A 24,420-nucleotide genomic window follows, 5' to 3' on the forward strand; every position below is an offset into this window, starting at 1 on the left:
TTTTTAATTAACTAACAACAATTTTATATTAAAACTTTAAAATCTTTTAAGGTCTGTTCATACTTAACAGCACTGCACGGCTTCAGCACTGCACGACTCCGTTTCAATATATTAATACACGTGCATTCGTAGTTACGCGTCAGAATACAAGTCAGCAAAAATGTTTCGGCGTTTATCGAACGAAAAATTATGTATAATCGCGTTGTTGTTGAAAGAAGAAGCTCAAGAAGGCAATAAAAAAGCACGGAGGCGTTTTGATGTGCATCCCATGTTAAAAAATAGAAAAACCGAAGGAGAGTTTTGGACACTGTATAAGGAGCTTGTGAATGATGGACAATATTTTTTTAAATATTTCCGTAAAAAATTTAATTTTTTTTAAATATTTGCGCCGAAACCATGTCGAAAGATTGAATAGCTGTCAACTATCACTATCGATAATTGGTCCAAAACAGCAAAGCGGCTGACTCATGGCACGTAATTCGCGTGTATATTTCCACGATGGCCAAAAAAACGGATACGATACGTTGACGGATGTTGCTGTAAGGTATGAACAGGAAATGTCGGGTACTGCTGTAAGCCTGCCGTGGCGTAAACGTGGCGGATGGTATGAATATACCCATACAAAATGTACCAAAGAATACTTTTCGTACGGCCGAATACCTGCTGAAGTCGGTACGTGCTGACTAGGTATGAACAGACCTTAAGGATTAATGAACATAGCCTTATTTTATTTTTTATAAATTTGGGGATTGCTTAGTTTAGCTTAGATAGTGTATGAGTAACGGTTCGATGACTACTTTTCACTAGGGCAATTTTGTACACGTTACTAAAATCTTGATCACGGAGTATCTGTACTAGAAAATTCCACCCGTCGAGAGTCACACGAACTATCACACTAACGAGAATTCGAGTGCCAGATATTCTGCATTCGAGATTTTCATGGCAACAATTGTCGTGTGTGTGATCGCAACGAGCGAAATAGTCTGTTTACCTTGAAAAACAGTCGAATAATTTTTAAACATGTGTACTAGCTGGAAAGTTATTCATTCGTTAGCCGTCCGCCATTGACAGCTTTGGCGCACGTGCTCTTCGTTTGGTTGTGTTTGCTTACCGGTTTCTCTCAATTGGAATCAACGGATATTTAAAAGATAGACAGTAAGTTTCAACATATTTATTGATTAAATCAGCCAAATGTCAAATTTATCACCATCAACTCCAATCTAAGTTCATAATTTAAACAATCTCTTCATACATGTGACATGTCACATCCACGTTTTTTTTGGTTAAAATCTGATATATAATTTCGAAAGAGGCTTTGTAAGGTTTGAGTGGTAGAATCCGTGACGTTAATTATAATAAAAAACAAATATATATTCAAATAAATTTAAATAAAATTTTTAGTATTATATAAGCCATGTTTAAGCGGTTTATATTAAAAACAACGAGCGAAACCAAAAACCACTATTATATTATATTTTATTCACAAGAAAAATTGTTTTATTTCTAAGTAGAAAAAAGCATTTTCTAGACTTAGAAAATACTTTTATTTTAATTACTTTTGTCTAATTTTTTTCCTGTTGAAAAACTGTTTTAAAACAATTCCTAATAAAAAAAATTGAAAATGAACATCCTGTTCAAAAAAAAAAAAATTATAAGTGAAGTTAAATAGTTTATATTATATCATAGTTGATGTAAATTAATTGATTTTCAGTTAAAATATTCCAACGATGGCGACGTCTCTCGCACAGCAGTTGAAAAAACTCGCTGCTCCAGAGTCGTCAGCGTTCAAAGAAACCAAGAAAAAGGCGTCTCTTCTTTTTGAACCCAAGGTTGCAGCATCTCTAGACAGGGAAACATTCTATGAAATTGGTATCAGTGGATTCACAGAGCTAAAGAAGATTAACCCATCATTTGCCATTTATGAAAAGACGTTGTTTTCTCCCTCCTCCAAAGATTTTGAGCGATCTGTTCAAACCAAAGATGTGAATGAAAGGCTAGACAAAACGATCAGAAGCTTTTTAATGAAACTCTCTCCTTATTTTCTGTTGCAACCCGCTCACAAAGCTTTGGAATGGTTGATCAACCGTTTTCAAATCCATAAATACAACAAGGATGATATATTCGTTTTGATTTTACCGTATCATGAAACGAAGATATTTGTTCGTTTCTTACAAATTATAAGACTAGGCGACGCTACTAACTTCTGGCATTGGTTGGCACCTCTTAAGAAACCAGGAATACCGCTAACGAAGCAAGTTTTATTTAATCACTGCATATCAAATCTGGCACTCCTTAGATTTATATCCGACATGACAATGACGACGATTAAAGAATTTGGCGATAATGCTGATATACTAACGACCCTTTTTGCATTTTACTGTTCAACTGTAGTCGGGACAATTGAACATATTCCAGTCGTTTCGGAATCCCTTCTTACTAGCATCTTACCTGGATTATTAGATAGCTTATCGTCCCCGTTTGTCGATGTTCGAGCAGCCGGATATATAATAACAGGACAGCTCGTTACAAAAGTACAATTAAAGAAAAAGATCATTAATCATTTAATAAACAAAATTATTTTATTTAATACGGACCTGCATTATGAAGCCGTATTGTTGCTTCAGTTAATTTTTGACACACAACACAATATAAGCGATATATCAGAAAAGTCTTTCACCAATTTGACGCCTAACCATATGAAAATGTTGTGCCTCAATCTGAACGTGCTCATCAACAATGGAAGTGATACAGCAAAATTTTTAATCGCATTTTTGCGTGGAATTCTACCATTGGTGCAAAAGGACGGAGAATACTTCAAAAGATTTGCGAAATTACCTGAAATTCTCATCAGTGAAATCAATATCAATGGAGCCGCTGCTAAAAAGATTATCAAGTAATTTCTTTCATTTTAAATTTAGGGTACTAATTGGTTATATGGGCTCAAATGAACATTCACTATATACATTGCTAACTTGGTAAGCTCACTAAGAATCAGAGTAGATAATTTTCTGTTATATGCACATATATATATAATTGCTTTATTTTCTGTTCGACAGCTCCATATTTTAAATAATTTAAAGTAACTCCAACTCCAACTTGATCGATTTAAGTAAGATCGACTTTTCTTGTCAACGTAAAAGTAAAGTTATTAAAAGTGTTTATATTTGATGTTCGGTGCGCCCATATAACCAACAAGTACCAAATATAGTCTCAAAACGTTATATTTTTGTGATTTCAATCTTTCTTAAGAGGGAAATCTATACATGTATGTTTTAATTTTATTTTATTTTTTGCAGATGTGCAATTGATTGCTATTCAATGAGTAAAACAGATAAAGATTATGATTCCGACATTGAAATCCTCGACAGTACTATTGAAGAAAAATGTTCCATTCAAACATGGTATTCTACTCTTATGAAAAATATCGAAAGAAAATATCCAACCGAGTTTGATGAAGTTGTTAAGTTGGAATTGAAAACTAACAAGGAACTTTCAGAAGATAAAATTAAAGCTCTGAATGATATATTAGGATTCGCTCCGAAGATCATGGAAAAGTTAGGTGATACTTATTTATTCGAAAAGTTATATCATCATAATCCGGACATGCGAGTTGAAGCAGTGAATTTCTTAATAAGTAATTACAAGAAGTTGTTAAAGGCGGATAAACAATTTTTGATTGAATCAGTTAACTATCGCCTAGCTGATGATAATCCGGAAGTAGTTTCTGCTATGTTACAACTCGAAGTTAACTATTTCATTCAAATCTTCAGAAGAGAGGTTTTTGTGGATCATCTTACAAGTGTTATTAAGAAGGGTCATTCACAAATTCAATGGCGAAAACCAGCGTCTCGAGCTCTAGAATTGTTGTGTGTGTTCGATGTTGATTTAGATCAACATGCCTGTTTGACAATTTTACCTTACATGTTTCCAATAAATGAAGACATTGACCAGGCTATTAAACTATTGAAATCGCCTTTGGGTACGAAAATTACAGCATTTGAAGATATTTCAATGGTATTTTTAACAGAAGATCATAAAACCATATCTGAAGTTGTTTTGAATGCCGTTGAGCACAGCCTATGGCTCCCACACTCTTCTAGCACAGTAAAACTTTTAAACTCAATATCCCGAGAAGATTATGTGTCTGCCTTATTCATAATAATATTGGTATCATTCGATTTGAAAAAACATAGAGCTTCATTCGAAAATGTTAATGTACTTGAAACAATTGTTACGTTTACCAAGTCTGTGGATTTAACGTCGATTGGAGATTCCGTATGCCTTTCTGGAAACACAATTGGCTCTTTCATTGAAACAGCAGCCAAATCAAAGCTGCCTATTGAAAGCGTATCGTATTTATTCGACATATTAATTAAAAATACCAATGTAACTTTAGATATGAAGCCATGGATCGACTTCAGTAATAGGTCATTGGATGTTGATTTTATCCTTCAAATTTATGAAGCTGCATTAAGTGATCACTTTCAACCATACAGACACTTCTTCAGCTCCGTTTTGAAATTACTTCTTAACAAATGTAATTCGAGCAATCAAGAAAAAATAGAATTCATTGCTAATTTTGTTATCAAATACTTGTCATTGAAGTCAGAAAATATTGAAAATGAATCAATAAAAATTCGTTCTTTGAGAATATTACACGTTTTAATTAAAAATGAGGACGATCTTTCCTGGTTTTATGATTCAAATATTTTAATCACTACAATTTTATTGGGGCTTAATTCACCTGAAGAGATCATAAGAAATATTACATTTGAAATTGTCGATGCGATACTAAACAAATCGCTTGAAAATAAAAATCATTGTTATTTTGTCTTCCTGAATGAATTGGTGTCTCGAAAAGAAGAACTAGTACTTGATAATAATCAACTATCATTGGCTATATACACACTATTGTCCCCGGAGGCATCGGTCAAAAAAATATTGGCAAAATCGCTTAAAAAACCAATGAAAGATACAATGACTTCCTTGATTAATATAATATTGGACGATGCGATTCCATATTATGTTAGAGCCGATATGGTTTTAATATTTTCTCATGTTAATTCTGGCGATATATTGACATCGTTGGCACCTGTTGCATTAAATTTGTTAGATCAAATAGCAAATATGACATCCGATGTTGATATCCACCGATCCTGTTTATTATCGAACATTATTTCTCGTATAAATCCTTCAACTTTGTCAGCATCCATTGAAAATAGCTCTGTATGGCAATTGATCGAAACATCTTTGAAATGTAAGAATATCATTTACGATGATGGTAATAATCCTCTGTTTGTTTGTGTATTGATGATGAAACAAATTGATGAAGACTTCTTTAAATTACTGACTTTAAACAAAGCCCAAAATATTATAAACTTAGTTCTTGATGTTGCTTTATATGGATCAAATGCGGCAATCACATCAGCTGCTTCTAAAATGATCAAAAGAATCGAACTTTCTTCTGAGCAGTTTTTGTCAATATTGAAATCAATGGAAACGTTGACAGTCCACAACATTGAAAATAAGCAAATTAGAAAGAAAGTATCAACTCTTTCTCTCTCGATCCTTGATAGAAAAGAATGGAGAATCGGTGTATCATTGTTAGAGCATATTCAAAGCAAGAAAAAATTAGTCGGATTTGAAAATATGTTACCTGCATTGTTCGGCGTTTTGAAGAAATGTTTAGAATTTGAAGAGCAGTCAGCTGTCGAATATTCGAAGCAATTACTTCTAACATCAATCTTAAACTGTTGTCAGAGAATCAACCCGCAAATCACCGAAAAAACTACTTTCAAAAACATAGTGGACATCGAGCTTGTAATTCTCTGTATAAGAGGAACGCAAAATCCTCAAACGCATCATCATGCACTCATGTTGCTGGCTCAAATCGCTTCAATGTCCCCCAACCAAGTGTTACAGTACATGATGGCAATATTTACGTTCATCGGCTCGTCCATATTGAGACAAGACGATGCATACAGCTTTCAAATCATAACGAAGATCATCGAAACTATCATACCAATATTGGTCAAATGTAATGACATCAACGAATTGGATGATAAGAAATTGGCTGAATTGGAATCACGTGTCATACCCGTACTACGGATATTTGTCGACGCTGTATTGGATATACCCGAGCATCGTAGACTTCCTCTCTTCAAAAAACTACTCGAAACTCTTAGTGCTGATCATTTCATTTGGATGTTCTTAGCCATTCTGTTTGAAGGACATATAATACATGGCATGCAAGAGAAGAATATTGACGAACATAAGAGGAAGTTATCAGATAAAGAACAACCGGTGAGACGTTTAGATTTCGCAATGTCTTTAGTCTGTGAATTTTCTCCAGAAACTATCATGAAAAATTGCCTTAAACTTTTGCTGTATCTGAAAAATTTACCTGAAGACAAACCCGAAGGTGTTGAAATCCATAATGCTAATCCTAATGCTATATTTTCTATCAGCAATCACAATGCTAAACAATTGCGCCATTTCAAGTATACAATTGTAACATTCGTAAATAATCTTCTATCATCACAAGTATTTATTCATAGTGTTTCTGTTGATGCTGATCAATCAGAAATGGAACAGTTGTATAAAACATTCATCGTCAACACTCTCACTTACATCCAACTCGTTTCGAGAATTGCCGATTCCAACATTGGAAAACCTCAAGCCAAGTACTGGAAAGTCATGCTTCATCACTGCTATGAAGTGTTAGACAATGTTAACAATCTTCTAACGGTCGAAATGTTTGTGACTGTCATCAGAGGACTGATGATGCACAATTTAGCAACAGTGAAAAGAAAAGCTATGGAATTACTAAATACGAAACTGCAACACAATGCATCATTCTTTGCAGATTGTGATAAAGAATTACTATTCACTGTTCTGGATCCACTTATGGGAATTATAAGAGATATTGAAATTAATGAAATTCCTGAAGGACTAAGTAAGCAAGAAACAGAATTAAATCAACAAACAGCACTATTGTCGCTCAAAATGTTAGTTAGACTATTGTCGCAAGATGAACCAGACACATTCAAACCAATTTTAAGCTATGTGACGGACTTAATTAAATCAACGACTATATCCGGAAACCTGCAAGCGTCTCTTGTTCTATGTTTAGCAGAACTTTGCAGTAACTTAAAAGCTCACGCTATTAGCAGCTTGCCGAAATTCATGCCGTCTCTAATCAAAATTTTAAAATCGCAAACTAGTGCAGATACGCCCGAGTTGATTCTTCTCAGTGTCATTACGGCCGTTTACAAAATAGTCGAAACAATCCCGTTGTTCTTGAGTCCATATTTGGAGAAACTGTTGTATCAACTGTCCATCTTGTCTGCTAAGTGGGATGACAAGTCTGCGACTAAACCTACAGCCATAGCAAACAAACTATCCATGATTAAACAGAAAATATCCACTACGATTCAACCCCGAGTTTTAATACCCGTCATAAGCCAGTGTTATAGTTTGCTCTTGAGGAAAGAAAACTATGATGCTATTGGCCCAGCGATGAATATGTTGGCCGATAGTTTTGCCGGAGTAACTGGGCCGGAATTCACCTCACTTCAAAATGACTTGACCACCTTCTTCATATCAGCGTTGCAATTTAGGAGCGATCATGCGGATAATACTAACGTTACCGATGAACAGATTGAGCAGATTGAGGAATACATTATTAAAGCTCTCGTTGCTCTTGTACTCAAGCTATCAGAGTCGTCATTCAGACCTTTGTATTTTAAAATATACGATTGGTCTATCAGAGATATGCAAGGAAACAATAAAGAAAGAGCGATAACATTTTATAGGTATGTCTTTACATTTTTTATTATTTTTTTTTTTTGGTTAATTATGCTATTGAATATAATATTAAATTGAATTTTTCAGATTAAGCAGTTCTATAGCTGAGGGTCTCCGCGGGTTATTCATTTTGTTCGCAAGTCATTTTGTGAAAAATTCTGTGGATCTTCTGGACGCTTGTAATAAGAGCAAAACAGAAACTCTATACTTTTCTTCAGAATTAAAATGTTCAACACTTGTTGAATACATTTTCAAAACGTTGAATTCTGTTTTCACACATGACAGTCAAAACTTTGTCAATAAGGACAAATTTGAAACGATAATGCAACCGTTGGTAGATCAACTAGATAACACTGTCAGTGGTACTGATGCTTTAACAAAGCGTGCAAAAGATTTGATCATCCCGTGCATTGCTCAATTTGCTATTGCTACTGCTGATGATTCTCTTTGGAAGCCATTAAATTATCAAATTCTCTTAAAAACGAGACACAACGATGCTGCTATCAGGTATTAAATACTATATATTGAAATTGATTGGAATAATACCGCTCATTCACTTTCTAATGTTTCATTGTGTTTTTTTTTTTGTCACAGGTTATTGGGCTTGGAATGTATGCGTGAAATGGCAACAAAACTAGGAGATAGTTGGTTGCCTCTTCTGCCTGAGAGTGTGCCTTTCCTAGCTGAACTATTGGAAGATGAGGTTCAAAGTGTCGAAGCAGCCACACAAAAAGCTGTTCAAACTCTGGAAGCGGTTTTGGGAGAACCGCTTCAAAAATACTTCTAACATTTCACATGTTGATGAAATAAAAACAAAATATAAAATTAATTCAAGAATTTTTTTATTGTGAATTCGTCGTATAATTACATATTGTATATATGGTAAATATTGTTTGATTTATTTAAATTTTTATCCTCAAAATCGATCATTTTCTTAGCACACAACTATTACTGAAATCAGATCCTAAAATTGACAATTTCCAGGCCGGATAAATCTTAATTATGTTGGGCATCCATCTCTTCCTTAAAATTAATTATGTAAATTTTTTTCAGACTCAACTCCTATCTAACACACAATGTTTGAACTTTTACATAATAGTCAACTCTGCTTACCTACTTTATTTTTATCTGTTTAAATATTTGATTCGTATTTGCTTAATCTTAAATGGATCATATCCATTATTTACACAATCATAAAGTAGATAAAGAGAGTTTTTAAAAGCAGAGCTTCAGCAAAACTGAACACAAGAAAATAATTTTATAAATATTTTTTACAAAAGAATGCTCACACATTATCTTTAAAATTAAATTTTCATTTTAAATAAAAATACAGATAAAGTAAAAAATTTTAAACTTAAATCATTATACAGAATTTGTTACGTTGTTATCGTGATTTTGTTCTTGTAATACTGTTCCGTTTTTAGCAACAGCCTCCCTCGTCAAAGTTGTGAACTCTTCATCCTCTCCCATTGTTTCCTCTTTTCTGAAATCCAAATTCCAACATTTTAACCATCATTAAAACAATTAAATTGTTAATTCAAATCGTACAAACTCACCTTTTTCGATATTTAAAGATGATAAATACTATTACTGCGTTGCCGAGGAATAAAAATGCTATTATTAAAGAAGGTATGATAACGTCTGAAAATAAAATAATAAGAACATTGTATAAAAAGTTACATTTGAGTAAATTCATTCAAAATATTTATAAATATAACTAACCGACGAGCATTGTGTTAGAATGCTGGTTTCCTACAGAGTTGTTGGTGTTGTTCACCACGTAAGTTCCGTTGCCGTCCCAAATCTTGACGCCTTGTTCTGTAAAATTAACAACGTGCTTTATTTTTTTGCATAAATCATTAATAATTATAAGATATTATAAACAATTAAAATCTGACAAAACGAGAGGGTGGCGAAACGTCAAACATATAAGGCTTCTGACCACCAAACGTCAAGATGATCAAAATATTTGCATTTTTAAACGTGTCTGTTACGATTATTTTTCACCATTGTACTGGCGGAATTAATTTAAATATCTATCGTTGACCAAACCGCACAAAATAACAAAGTTTCAAAACGATCAGAAGAATGTAGGAATTTCAGCTGAATCGTTTTCGAAGTGAAATATAAAAGCCTTGTAATAATAACAATAAAAATTTTACAAAGTAATATAAAATTACTAGGGAATTTTTGTACATGTAGAAACATATGATCCAAATTACATATATATACATACATACACACACAAAGCGTCGAAATTTGGAAAATTGCGAGGATGATCCCTTTCCAACAAAGAAAATCCTTGAATCGTATTACTAGTACACAAAACATGGATCAATGAATTTATAACGCAACTACGACGTACAATAATTGAAATCGTAGAAATCCTTTGTTGAACAGTGTACGTCTGCAAGTTAGACTTTATACCAGGGCTGTGGAGTCGGTCCAACATTTACTCTGACTCCAACTCCATCTAGAACTATTTTAATAAGAAGTTTTCTTGCCAACGTATTAAATTATTGGTAACGAAAATAATAGCGATATTTGAAATATAAAAAAATTAAAGGAATTAAAAAAATCACTGAAAATTAATTGATATGTTACCCAATTTATTGAATTATTGGTAATGAAAGTAAATTCATAGTGCATGTGTATGAATTTCATATACAAACAAATCAATTTAATAAACAAAATGAGAATAAAAAATATACATCAGAAACGAAGGAAATAATCTGCTTTGGCCACGACACAATTTTACAATTTTATTTTTAACGTAATTCAAATTCATGAAAGAAATTATTAAATTTAAATTTATTACCGGATCTGCTACAATAAAATTGGAGACTAGTTGACACAACGCAATAGTATTAATTAAATAAATAATTAAAAGGAGTCAGTTGATTTTTTATTACGACTCCGCTTGAAATGCTTTAAAGCCCTGCTTTATATGTATGTGTATGCGATAGTATAACAAAAAGAAAGTTCAATCAAAAAAAAAAACAGCTCAGCTATCAATTTATCTCGGGGGAAAGTTTAAATATAATATATCCGCATAAAACGTTACGGGAAAACTGGTACACGCGGAAGCGCCCAGAAGAAAACTTCCATCCAAATAAAACATTTTTGACGGGTAATTTTCCATTTACGTGAATACATAATCGCATCCGCAAAAATATAATATTAACTTTCTCTCTCTCGTTTCACGCTGCTATTGCGATTGTAAGCAATAAAAATTTCATAATTTTCAATTAAATTATAAGGTTAAAAATACAATTAAATTATAAGGTTAAAAATATATGTATAGTACCAATACGCTTGATATTTCTTAGTAAAATTTAGCTGTTATATACCGAAATCCAAATATATAAAATATAATAGTGCATTTCGAACAAAACTGATTTTTTATTATTATAATTAGCCATCAATCAGTCGATTTTCTTTTGTATGTTATAGCTATCCAATATCTAATAGTGCATAGTACACAAATATATGTACGTAAGTAGATGGTGCACATTTTAAAAATGCAAACAAACAACTCGTCCATAGGCGTGGGACGTCCAACAGGTGCGACGATTGATTCTTATTTTCTAAAAATCGATTGAACCATCGCTTTGGATTTTGAACTATGATTCGACACGAAGACGGGCTCGAAAACAAAGGAAAACTCATTTTCTCTGTTCGAGAAAAACAAAGCGTCGCTTTTCCGTGACGGAAACTCCATTGTCAGGACTTCGCGTCTCGAAAACAACGACTTCACATAATTGCGACAAATTTACAATACCTAGGAAAACAATTCGGAATAAACTCATGCGATTTCCGAATCATTCTAGTGGGTTCTTTTGACGCTTTTCCCAAGCTTTCAATAAACCGGCCAGTAGCTACTTTTCAATGACAACACCTAGCTAAAATCTAATTAAGGGACGCACCACCTTCACCAATGGGGACATTTGTCAGGGGTCACTGTGACCCCAAACACAGGTCAACCCTGGGGCAGGAAGAAGGGTTTTAGCCCAGGCTTACATCGGCCGGTTAATTAGCTAGCAAACGCGACCCGGATTCCGAAAACGAATTTAAAATTGTAAAGATAACGACCGCAAATATGTACGACGACGCAACCCTTCATTCGAAATCTTCCAATGATTTAAACACAACTCACCCTTTCGCATCGAGCTGATTGCTCAATGATTATTTAATATTTTATTTTTGCACATTTCAAACAGACTTTTGATCTTGAATATACATATGTACACATGTTGATTGTTATAAAAGGATTGACTTGAATCAGATGGACAATTTATCTGACTTCGTTGTTGAAACGAAGTCAGAAAATGTTTTAAATATACGTATATTAGGCTTAGTAAGTTCATAATGCAAAATCACGTTTGTTCATAATTTATTACGGTGACGATATTTTTTCAGTTAAATACAAACATACATATATGTATGTAGTATAAATTGCTATACGAATAAATATCGCACGTTATTTTAGTATATATACATAAGTGTGAGTATCAAAATATAGTTATCCTATCTTCTTATCTTTTAATATATAATTTCAAAAGAGACTTTGCATGTAATGTTGGTTGGTAACATCGAAAATCTATGACGACGATTCGATATATATTTTTTTCAAATAAATTTAATAAAAAAACAAATTAATATTTACTATTAGATTCGCCATGTTTAAGCTGTTTATATTACAAATACTGAGCGAAGCCGGGTAAAACAACTAGTATATAATATTCATCATAAATATACTCGAAATCTGTCCCGTTAAAAGGACATATTTGAATTTGAATTTTAACTTCTGTATATCCTATAATTGATTTTTATTTATAACGAGGGTTTCTAAAAATAATATGGGTTATTTAACAAAGGCATTAAAAAGACTTACCACAAATTCAGAAAGGCGGAGGGGCAAGGAATATAAATTGAACGAATCAAAGCATCAAAATGTAGACTAAGATAATGCAAAATAATTGGCGTTTAGTTTGGAACGTTAAATTAAATGCAAATTAAAAACGAAAACACGCAATTCAAATTATAATTGGATGGTAGAGCAAAATTATAAACGAGGAAAACGCAAGAAAATTGACGAAAAATCTAATACTCCCCGACAGATTAAACAAGCAGCGTTCTGAGATGAGAAGTTTTTCTTTTTAAAAACAATTTGACGAATTGCTTTGTAACGGATGGTGTATGAAACGCGTTACGAATACGCCATCGATCATTTTTTAAATGGGGAGAATGTGAGAACATTTAGTATAACGAATACCATGCTAATTGCTAAGTCACGTACGCCAATGAATTTTTACAGAAGTTCGACGCATACTTTTAGTCTTGTAACGTCTCCTCTCCAACAACTTTTGACAAATTGAGCCAAACTTTAGCCGTTGCATGAAATCTCCAGACTCATCGAAAAGCAATCTTTCCCTTGAATCCAAATTAACGATCGCAGTTACAGCCTACGCAGCCGGAAAAATCTAGATTCGCATTCAAAAATAGCACAGAAATGGATATGCGCAAAACTCGCTTGTTTCGTATTAGAAACGTCAATCCTTCATGTCGAACGTCACGAGTGAAATAACATTGTTATTCCCGTGCACTTATACGAAAATATACAGCAACAGAGTTGTAAAACTGTCTGACAGTAGCTGTTTTCTAAATATTTAAGACGACTATAAAAAAGATATCGTAAAACTGTGTCGCCCTCCGAGGCAGACTGTGCATTATTTATATTTAGTTTAAAATAATGTTTTGTTCGCGTCGATTGGTACATGTTTATATTATCTTATCGATTCGGCTCCAGACGATGTTTTAAATCGTGTCACAATAATATTGAATAACTGGGTCGATTTCGCGCGATGAATAATGATGCTTTTTGCCCGAGTTTCATTTATCTTCGAAACACTGTGAGGGTGGGATAAACACGCGAGCTCGTGATGTATGGAAGATTATGAGTCACGGGGAGGAGCTGTCAACGCCGAGGGCAAAAGGCCACAAACTATGAACGGGTCCTATCTTAATTATCCTATCAATCTCCTGAACTTCATGGCGAAACTCTGGAACGGCGGTTCTCGAAGAGATTTTTCTACTTTGACTGGTACCGTGAGCAGAAATGCCGCGCGGCGAAAGAAAACTGTAGTACTTATTACTCTCTTGGGTTGGATAAAGTTCATATAAAAATAACAACAGCAAAAAAAACTTAAGATGACTGACAAAAATAAACTTCAACCGATGTATGATATGCTTGTCGTAACCAGATGGTAAATACTATTCGCAAAAGGAGAAAAATCTGCTACACATTATGCTAAACATGTCACCAAAAGAGTGTCACATTATGCTAAACATGTCACCAAAGTAAAACAAAAATCGTAGACGATGAAGACACAACATTAACAGAAGTAAATGTAAAGTATTCGGAATCTGAATTGACTAAAATGCCAGTGAACATAAACCGTTCTGCTAGTATGAAATCACTGTTACTGTATATAAATGAAAATAAAAAACATAATATACATATAAAAAAAGAAATTCATGTAGATCTGTAGATTTCCATTCATTCAGCAAACCATTGCCAATTCAATATTTTCATCAATGTGTTATTCCAAGCATACACATTTCCATTCTTCACTAAGTAATATTATACGTATTCAATATAGATTCTCAATTAATTACACATATAAATAAAATCTATTTTCGTCATATCGATGATTTTCTCTATACGTGAAAACGACATTTCATAGTGTAATATGTATGTATATGTATATTCCAACGTTTGTCAACCTCGAGGGGACTTCAATAGAATCCCCAAGTCGGAAGTAACAATGAAACGATTACTACAAAAGCCCTTCCCCCTCTGCCTTCATTTCCATTTGAATAAAATCGTATCTTCCAGACGTCTTCTCAACAACAGATATTGCACAGTTGACGAACAAAATGAAATTTAATTACTAAAAGCAAACACGCACACGAAACACATCACGTAAGTTTAGTCTTCCTCCATACAAATACATATAGCAAACCCTAAACGTCAATCATACAATATTGTTTCTGTCATATACGAGACAAAGAGTCACCCAGTAAAACCTTGTCTTTATTTTATTATACAGAACGAATATATGTATATTGAACCGATATTTAAATATACTCATACCTACTGTATAAATATTATACTTTGACCTACTTTTTACACACTACTACTATTATTTGATTACCATTTTGTGAGTTTCTTATCGAAGGCAAAAAGGCAGTTTTCTCTATTAACAGCCCCACATACAAATGCATACTAAAATTTATTTTATGCTTATCTAATGTTCTGAATATTAACCATCATAGAATTGAGCTCACTTCGTCTCCAAATTTAAGGTATGTATTTCTAAAACAAATTTGGAATTGATCCAAAGACGCGAATATTCAAATATTTCAAAGAATGACATAAATAACATTTTTCACTTGCTTATCTTACATGTACATATGTATATTATTAAATCTATGGCACTTTCATTATGACTACTCACTAGGGATCCCAAATATTCGAATATCGAATAGTAAATCAAGAGCTATTCGAATATATTCGAAAATTATTGTTGGTGTTAATTTCAATTTCTTCTATGTCAGTAGAGTCAGTAGAGTTAGCGCTTTCTGAAACTAGTATTTTTTCCAACAGTTCAATTGCAAACGATATAATTTCAGATTTTGAAGCATTTATAAAAATTTCGTCTTATTTTCGAATAATTTATTTAGGTAAATTAGTAATTTTATTACCGTCTCATTAGGTCTTTCGTTCGTTCTGTTTTCTATTTTCGGGAAGAATTCTGAGAATCGGCACGTGGCATTCAATCGACGAATATATGTATGTATGTACTTGCATACGCATGATGTTAAATACATATAGTACATACATTTATGTATACGAATATGATATAAATTTACATTTATTGTAAGATCGCGAAATATAACTTGTTTATGAAATGTTTTAAAAAAATAACTTTTTTGCAAAATATATACACGAATAATATTCGAATAGTTGTTGAAGTATTCGATTAACGAATGGCTGAAAAATCAGACGAATAATTCGAATACTCGAATATTTGATTGGGATCCCTACTAAACACACAACATTCTACGGAAAATTTCCAACTTTTGAAAACAAATACAAATGGTACATTCTGTATCTGATATACTCTTATGTTTCTTAAGTCAAAATTATTTAAGAAACATTTTCATTGAACGTGTTATGGTCGGGAGATGCTGGGTACATCTGCTCGTCCTCTAATATTTCTCATCTTCTATGAATAGCATAAAATTTTGGTACATTTCGTGACCTTTTTGCCAAGTTTAAGTCAAGTTCAATAATTAATCATGCCGTCATTACTCGGCACTCGGGTTTGATGTAAATAAATTAAGACACCTGGCAGAATGAAGGCATATACATATTGTGAGAAGGGTAGAATTAGTATTAGCCCTTTTCATATTTGACTTTGAACACGTCGCAAGTTCTGGAGTTTCCGATTAAATATCGTTTACGACAAAGTCGACCCTCATAAAACGAGAACTGCGATTTTGGTGATACATAACGAAGTTGACAAGCTAATTAAGCAAGAGCATACACAACACAACGCCACCATGTACATATATGTACATACATATGTAATTAAATATTCGAGCAGTTCTGCGCAACGCCTGTTTTGCTACTAGCGGTGTCGTTAAATCGTTAATGAATTGAATTCATACACAATGTGACCCCGTGGTTTACACGTGCTCGTTAAATTTCAGCTTTGAAACATAGACAGGTGACAAATAATGCTATGCATTATAATATGAATAACGCACGCTAGTTTGTATTATTGTATGCATACAAGTTATAAACATGTACAACAAGCTGTAATCAGAAAGCTGTTTATTGAAATCTGTAATAAACAAAATAATTAAGTCGTCCTTAACTGAAAATATTTACATACGTACATATATGCATGCATATTTAAATTTAAGTAGATATACATACGAATATATTTTGCATTTAACAATACATACGAAGATCGTCCGAATACAATTTTTCAAGTATTGACATGATGGGACGTGATTTTACATACAAAATAAATCAATCGGTACATATTACAAAAACAATTAATTAATCTTAGTTAGTTAAACAGTTAATTAGTTATTAAAATATTAATTATTTTAAATGGATTACAAAATAATTTTTAATTTATGATACACTTAGCGGCTCCTTTGAATAGCAGGTCAAAAAGGACTCATTGTTGACCATTCTTCGACTAATCCATACGAACTAGCCAACACACCGTTTTCTTCTAAATTAGTCTATTTTGTACTACCGGTAGTCAACTTTTAACGTAACCCGTAACGGGGGTCAACTTTTGACCAAAAACCGGCAGAACTGGTTTCGGTAGTACCGATATTGAAAGTAACGGTCAGACTTGGATATTTGTGACTCTAGGTCGATCGTTTCCTATCAGAGTTTGCCAATTCCTACCTACTATGTCACCACTATTTTAGTATGATTAATGTACAATAAAATTTATTTACAAGTTAATATTCATAGATGTCTCGTTAATTTTGAATTTTCAGTGTCTCGTAATTCAACGACTTATGTAATAAAAATCCTGCATTGTTTGTAATTGGCCAGAAAGTCGCATTGGGGTTTACCTGTTAGGCTTTTCTGGTATATATGTATTTTTTATTTTTATTTATTTATATATAATTTTAGCTATTAGCTAATTTACTTTTTTTATACTTAATCCTATTTCTAATTAATTATATATTTATTTTATGTACACTGCACTTAGTGTCCAACGGTCCGTGATTCGTGCCCAAATTTAATTTTAATTTATTATTACTCTTAAAGCAATTAATACACTTTATTATTTTATTGTCACATCCCTCGCTTTTGTGCCCTTCTTCTCCACTTGTATGTAATAATAATAAAATAATAGTGTTTTTTTATAGAGAAAATCTGAAATCTGGATTTCTCATATTTATTGTTAGATGCATACAATCTATATTAAGAAAAAATATAAAGATGGCATAGCAGAGTTTTATTTACTTTGAGCAATATTTCAAATAAAATTATTATAAACAGGATATAACCTATAATTTCATTTCATATAGTAACTGCCACTTATTATTAAAGTTTTCAATATAACTCACCACTAACTGCTATAAAAATCTTAATAAATCACATAAAATACGTGTTTTATTATACCTTCGAACAATTGCTTTCGAGTAAATTTTCCGCAAATGGAGTACCTGGTTTACACATTTCCACGTTCAACGTCATGTTTTAATGAACACATTTAGAATGTTGAAGGCTCGCGTCAAATAACTTTTGTCAGTGTCTTAGGCACGTATGAAGACTACCATTATGCGAGCGAAACATCAAATATCCATTAAGTCGAACGCATTTTGATAAATTACGGGCGAAACTCGCATCCAAAATATGGTTAGTATTAAACATACATATGTACTTAATGGTACGTGATTCACTAAAATCGACAACGATGTTCTAAACCAAATTCATCCCGAGTTTGAATCTTCAATCATCTCCCAACCCGTAATGGACCACGTCGACCGGGCAGAGCCGGAAAATTTTATTTTCCCCATAGACGGCGTATGTATGTAGGCTTTATCGCAGCGCCATAAAGGAGGTGTTTAAGGTAATCCGACCACATTCATCACACTCCATCGTTGAAAACGACCCATCACGGACACGCGAGCCTCACTTTCAGAAACACAATACAAGTGAAAATGTGTCCCAGAGCTTTGTACCTACCCCAGACAGACGGACGCGTTCCGTTGAAATTTTCCCATTCAATACACAACGCGCAGACAAAGTGGAGTACGGGGTGGGAGGGTGAGCTTCCGGGGGATGTATATTTCGACTCGTCGGATACAAATTTGATATGCAAAATTTGAAATATGTACATATACGAATAGGTAGATGTATTCGAGACTCAATAATGTGGAACAAGTCACGAATGAAATAATACAATGTATAATAAATAGAATGTATTCAAATTTGAATGAACAACTTTTTTATATACGAACGTAAGTAAGCCTTTTAGAAGCCATATATACAGTAATATATGATTTTTTTATTGATATTTCACTATCCGAACAAGATTTTTTAGCATCCATATTTGATAGTTTGCGATTAACCGTGGTGCAAAATAATTTATACAGCAGCAGTCACATAAAACGGAACGCTTAAGCGAAACATGTTTTTGCGTGAAATTTCGGTAATCTTATATAAAACCAAAACTGAAAGTCATTTAAATGATAGGTTGTATCATAGTGCATTCGTGTAACACCAAACGTGAAAATAAAAGGTGATAAAGATGAGTTGGGGAGAAATTTAATGGAGGGCAGATTTTACGACCGTGCGTTGACTTCACGGTTAAATGAAATTTGAAATGAAAAAAGCACTATACATATACATTTTTAATTTTATTACAGTCACATATTATTATTTACAACTTATAAAAAAGAAATTAATATTTTGTAGCGGCTCCTTTCGATTTTATAACTTATTTTATTCGGTTTGGCATAGAATCTACTAAAGTTTTTAAATTTTCGATTGGGAGGTCTTCGTACCATATCTTTTCTATTATTTCTTTCAACGATTTAAGAGTAGAAACATTGTTCTTCCTTATCCTGTACTTGATACACATCCATAAATTTTCGATTGGATTTAAATCGGGACTATTGCCAGGTCATGGTAGTGTCTTTACACCCATTTCTTGTAAATAGTCCCGAACTTAAAAAAAAAGTAAAAAAAAAAATTCAGTTTTTTGATTGAAATTTTATAATTTATATTCAATGCTATCAAATAAAATGAATGCTCACCAATTTAGCTCGATGACAAGGGGCAGAGTCATCTTGAAAAATTATATCATCGGAATATGAAAGGTGGTTTTCCATCGATGGGACAAAGCTTTCTTCTAAAATTTTTTTATATTTTTTTCCATCGATGGCACCTTGTAGAAACTCCAATTGTCCAATGTTATGGTACGAAAAGCATCCCCAGACCATTTGACTTGGAAGATCCTTAACAGTTTTAAGGGTACAATTTTCATTATACCTTTCGCCAACTTTCCTTCGGACATACGGAAAACCATCAGGACTATAGAGGTTAAACTTTCATTCGTCGGAAAGTATCACTCGTTGGCAATCTGATGGACTCCAATTTTCATGTGCTTTCGCCCATTCCAATCGATTGTTTTTCATTCTCTTGGTTAGTAATGGGTTTTTTGCAGCTTTCCGACCGTACAGTCCAGCTTCTCTGAGTCGCCTTCTTACTGTTGAGTCGCTGATTTCCATGGAAAATTGTGAAGATGCATCTGTTCTTAATTCTACAGCAGTTTTGAATCGCTGCTGTAAAGATAATCTGGTTATTACACGGTCTTGCCTCTTCGATGTGCATCTTTTCAGTCCGGTCCCCTTCTTACGATCAAAACTTCCAGATTCTCTTTTTTTTTTCCAGTAATCTCGAAACAGTCGATATAGAACATCCCATTTTCTTGGAAATTGACCGAAAGGAAAATCCCGAACTCGCCAATGTCGCGATTTTTACACTCTTCTGCAATGATAACTGAGCTCGTTTTTTCATGTTGACGTGTTAAAATTCGAATTTGATGCTTTCTCCTTGAAAACCCACACTAAACTGAACTCAAATCTTAGAAAACAATCATATTTAGAATATTTGGTCGTTAAAAACCCTACACATAAAGGGATAATCCTTTAATGGCCTCGAAGTCGTAAAATTCACAAGCGTTCCGTTTTATGTGACTGCCGGTGTAAATATATTTCAGAAGGCATTACTATTTTATTATGATTTATATTTGCTACAGTGATTTCATACTAGCAGTAAAAGTATACTTTCACTGACTTTTTAGGGAGTTCATACTCCGAATACTTTACATTTATTTCTGATACTATTAATGTTGTGTCTTCTTCGTCTATCCCCAACAAAAGATTTCAATATCTTTTTCAGTGTATAAATGTTGAATTACATCAAAAGGTAAAAAATTTGGTGATGTTAGACCAACTTTTGCAGTTTGTCCAAATACAGCTTCATATGGGGACCGTTTGATTCCTGAATGGAATACCCATTTTTTTTCATAAATTGATTTGCATGATATGCTCTCACCGACTGAATGGGCGAAAGTTTACTTGTACTAGTGAAGTGAATACAGATTCGCGGTAACATAAATAGTATAAATTTCACGTATTATCCCATATCAATACTTCTATTCTATATGAAACAAATTTGGTCCAAAAACCCATTTTTTTTGGCCCGCAAACGAATCTCAAATCGTAAGAATATATTAAACCAGTACATAAACATTTAGAATTTCCAAAAAATATGTAGAATCTGGCTCGACCTTGCCCTCTTATATACATACATACATACATAGTTACTAAGATGACTAAGGCTTAGAACTTATACGGCCTTCATCCTAAAAACTTTTGCGATCCCTGATATAAATACAGATATGTATATATACATAGACATGAATATTTTCATTTTAAATATTACGATCATTATACATGGATATGTTCGGTATATTATTTCAATTGCGTTCAGTGTGCTTGGTAGAAAATATCGTTATTATTCCTAAGGGAGCGAATTTAAATATTTGCACTCGAAATGGCAGTCCGTAATAAATACCATAAAAGAATAAAAAGACAGCCTTTAGACAAAAAAAGGGTTTCAGAAGTACTTTCATAACAAAACAGACGATAAAATTCGCTATTTCATTAGCCAAGTACCTTTATTATCAATATCATAATAATATTTCGTTCAATTTTATACGTAATAGAATTAAAAAAAAAACAAATCTTTATAGGTTTTGCGTGCTTCGAGCTAATTCAATTAAAATAGCCTACTGTATTTGTTATCCGAGACTTAATTCACCGACAAAACCTTTCGCCAACTATTTTTCCGCTCCGAATCATTCAATTTATATAGAAATCCTTCTGGAGGAATAATTCGAAGGATTGAGAGTATCACAATTAACAAACCTCCATATCTGTATATACACTCTATGTACATACAAATCAACTAACAGATTTCAGAAAACATAAATCTATACTTGATGGAAATACAGTGTGCCGGGAAATACATACATATATACATATACAGACGCTAATTTAATACATACATACATATATAATAATTTCAAGTCACCTTAATCAAAAAATTTACATGAAATGTTTTAAAGTTTCAATTTCAAATTCGAAAGAAAACACATTTGGGATTTTTCCTCATTGAAAAGAACCTGAAGATATCGTTGTACAATACTAAATTAGCGAACAAAAACTCTATTTAGTCTCATCGCGTAATAACTAATTAAAATTTTGACTCGATAATTTTTATATACATACACCTCTAATTAAATTCATGTTTATAACGACCCATAAAAGAGACAGCTAACAAAGCCGATTTGGAGGGAATCGAACGTTATACGAGCCGGCGTCTTGTTTCGGTGTGTCTACCAGACCGCACCCACCCACTCCCCACTCAGGGGAGGATATTGTCTACCCCCGTACAACCCCAGCTCATACCACCCCGTCTGGCCGGGACCAGACGCCCAGACGCGAACTTGGCCTTACAACACTCCATTTCGCAAAGCTTTCTATATATTTTATATTAAAAGTATACTCACACCCTCAATTGCTCAAATTGGCCCCGCCCGTTTTAAAATTTATCGGGATCGATCAAAGAGCAAAAGCGTTAAATTAAACGACTTTTTAATGTAATTCGGTGCAAAAAAATATTGCGTAAGATACCCGTAATAATAATTAAGGGTATCTTACGCTTTACATATTGCTAGGAAAATGGCAGAAATTTCAAAAGTTTTCGATGATTTATTATAATATTCAGCTTTTAACATAGATATATAACACACATAGATGGGCCCTGACGTGTGATTTTGGTCGGAGATCTTGTCTTCACTAACTGAGGGGTGCAGGGGTTTAACTAGCGGGGAAGTTGGGAAAAAAATGCTTTTTTTCCCTACGACGCAGTGGTACCTACCTACATACCTACTGAGAGAAACTGTGCATGCGCCATGTATTTTGCATGCGCCAAAAGGGAGACCAGTATAAAGCGTGAGGGCGGATCTAGTGTATTATACATCAATGGCTTTTAACTATTCACTTCTGAATGAAAAGTTCTCCAATCTTTTAATAATTCTACTTAGGATTTGCCCAATCTTTTTCAACTGTATTCCACATTTCATCCTTAATTCATACGGCCTTTATTCCTTTAATTTTTTCCAGTTCTGTATTGTTTGCATAGAAATTAAGTATGATTATCGACTTAGTTCCATTTAGTCTGAACTAATTTTTACAAAAAATAAATAAAAATCTTAATTACAGTGGAATAAAAAGAAATAATTTTCCGGACTGAATATGTCATTTTATACATACGTACATACATGAAATTCATTTGCAATAAAAAGAAAAAATTGCTTAGATGTTCTGACCATTAGAAATTATATATTTAATTAGAGATCAAAATGAATCGAGGTTTCTATTATAGTTTTCATACTGTAAAATGTGTGGAAATTATATATAAGTCTAGTCATAAGATTTTTGAATCAGTTCCATAATAAAAAAACGTGTAAAAGAAAACTTTGATTAAAAAACATCAAATTAAAAAAACATTCCGATTGCCTTCTCTGTGATGTTTTGTAGTAAACCGATCAATTTTATGTGATGTTTTGTAGCAAATCGAGAGTTGAACATACATATATATATACATATTTACATATATAAGTTGAAACACGGTTCGAAGATATCTCATTCGAAGAAGAATCATTCCGCAAAATGTATAAATTACGAAAGCAAAGACTTCTCTGCGAAATATCCTTTGTGAATCTCACGGGCAAATCCTACGACAAAAGAATGGGAAGTCAAAGAACACGCGAAAACGACAAAAGGAATCCTCGTCTGGATTAATCGACAGTCTTTGTTCGTTCTAACTGTAATCAAAGCACTTTTCTGAGCACACAACTTAAATTAAAAGAAAATTGTAACGTGTGCACAGGATAATGCATGTATGTGTCGTCGCAGCCACATGTCGTTGGAATAGTTCACTGAACCGTACTACAAGTCAGATCGAATCTACGCATGTATAATATAATACACAAGCTAGACTTCGCCTCTAAAATCCATACACTGGATTTAGCTCATTTTAATCTAATTTACAAAACAATCAAATCAAACAGAGGCCAATAGAACGAGCCCATTTGCACGACGACAATACGCCTAGGTAATTGTGAGAATCGATCGATTTAATTACCAGTTCGTTGCTATGACGATAGCAGGTCTTCGATGAATCATTTATTATGCTCTTATTTTATCCAAAAATTATACAATAAATGATTTTCATTATTCCCCTCACAATGGGACAGTGAGACAATAAGCTTTTTTGCACCGTGCACGAAGAGTCGTATCAAATTTAATCTGATTACGTCGTTATGTAACGCTATATCGTATTACTGACAGGCCGATGTCACAGAGAATATGAGCATTTTTTTAAATTTTATGCGAAAATATGAAGTGTCGTGACCGCCGCTAGGTTGTTGC

The 24,420-nt window shown here is 33.2% G+C and overlaps 3 protein-coding genes across 3 annotated transcripts in view; 1 reads left to right on the forward strand and 2 right to left on the reverse strand.

Moving 5' to 3' along the window:
* LOC143910247 (zinc finger MYM-type protein 1-like) overlaps window positions 1-24,420 on the reverse strand; it is a 396,863-nt gene that overhangs the window by 192,290 nt on the left and 180,153 nt on the right. The window lies entirely within an intron of this gene.
* On the forward strand, window positions 1,042-8,690 carry l(2)k09022 (HEAT repeat containing 1 homolog l(2)k09022). The gene is made up of 5 exons (XM_077429618.1): window positions 1,042-1,155; window positions 1,712-2,893; window positions 3,297-7,814; window positions 7,894-8,313; window positions 8,401-8,690. Exons 2-5 carry the CDS (start codon window positions 1,728-1,730, stop codon window positions 8,591-8,593), a joined length of 6,297 nt encoding a protein of 2,098 aa, XP_077285744.1. The 5' UTR covers window positions 1,042-1,155; window positions 1,712-1,727; the 3' UTR covers window positions 8,594-8,690.
* Window positions 8,628-24,420, reverse strand: part of LOC143910971 (uncharacterized) — a 61,368-nt gene continuing 45,575 nt past the window's right edge. The window contains exons 7-9 of the mRNA XM_077429633.1: window positions 9,529-9,624; window positions 9,363-9,447; window positions 8,628-9,289 (exon numbers count right to left, since the gene is read on the reverse strand). Of these exons, the coding sequence (XP_077285759.1) occupies window positions 9,169-9,289; window positions 9,363-9,447; window positions 9,529-9,624 (302 nt within the window). The 3' untranslated portion in view covers window positions 8,628-9,168. The remainder of the gene's footprint in view (window positions 9,290-9,362; window positions 9,448-9,528; window positions 9,625-24,420) is intronic.

Source organism: Arctopsyche grandis, chromosome 4 (assembly GCF_051622035.1).
Source record: "Arctopsyche grandis isolate Sample6627 chromosome 4, ASM5162203v2, whole genome shotgun sequence".
Classification (NCBI taxonomy): Eukaryota; Metazoa; Arthropoda; class Insecta; order Trichoptera; family Hydropsychidae; genus Arctopsyche; species Arctopsyche grandis.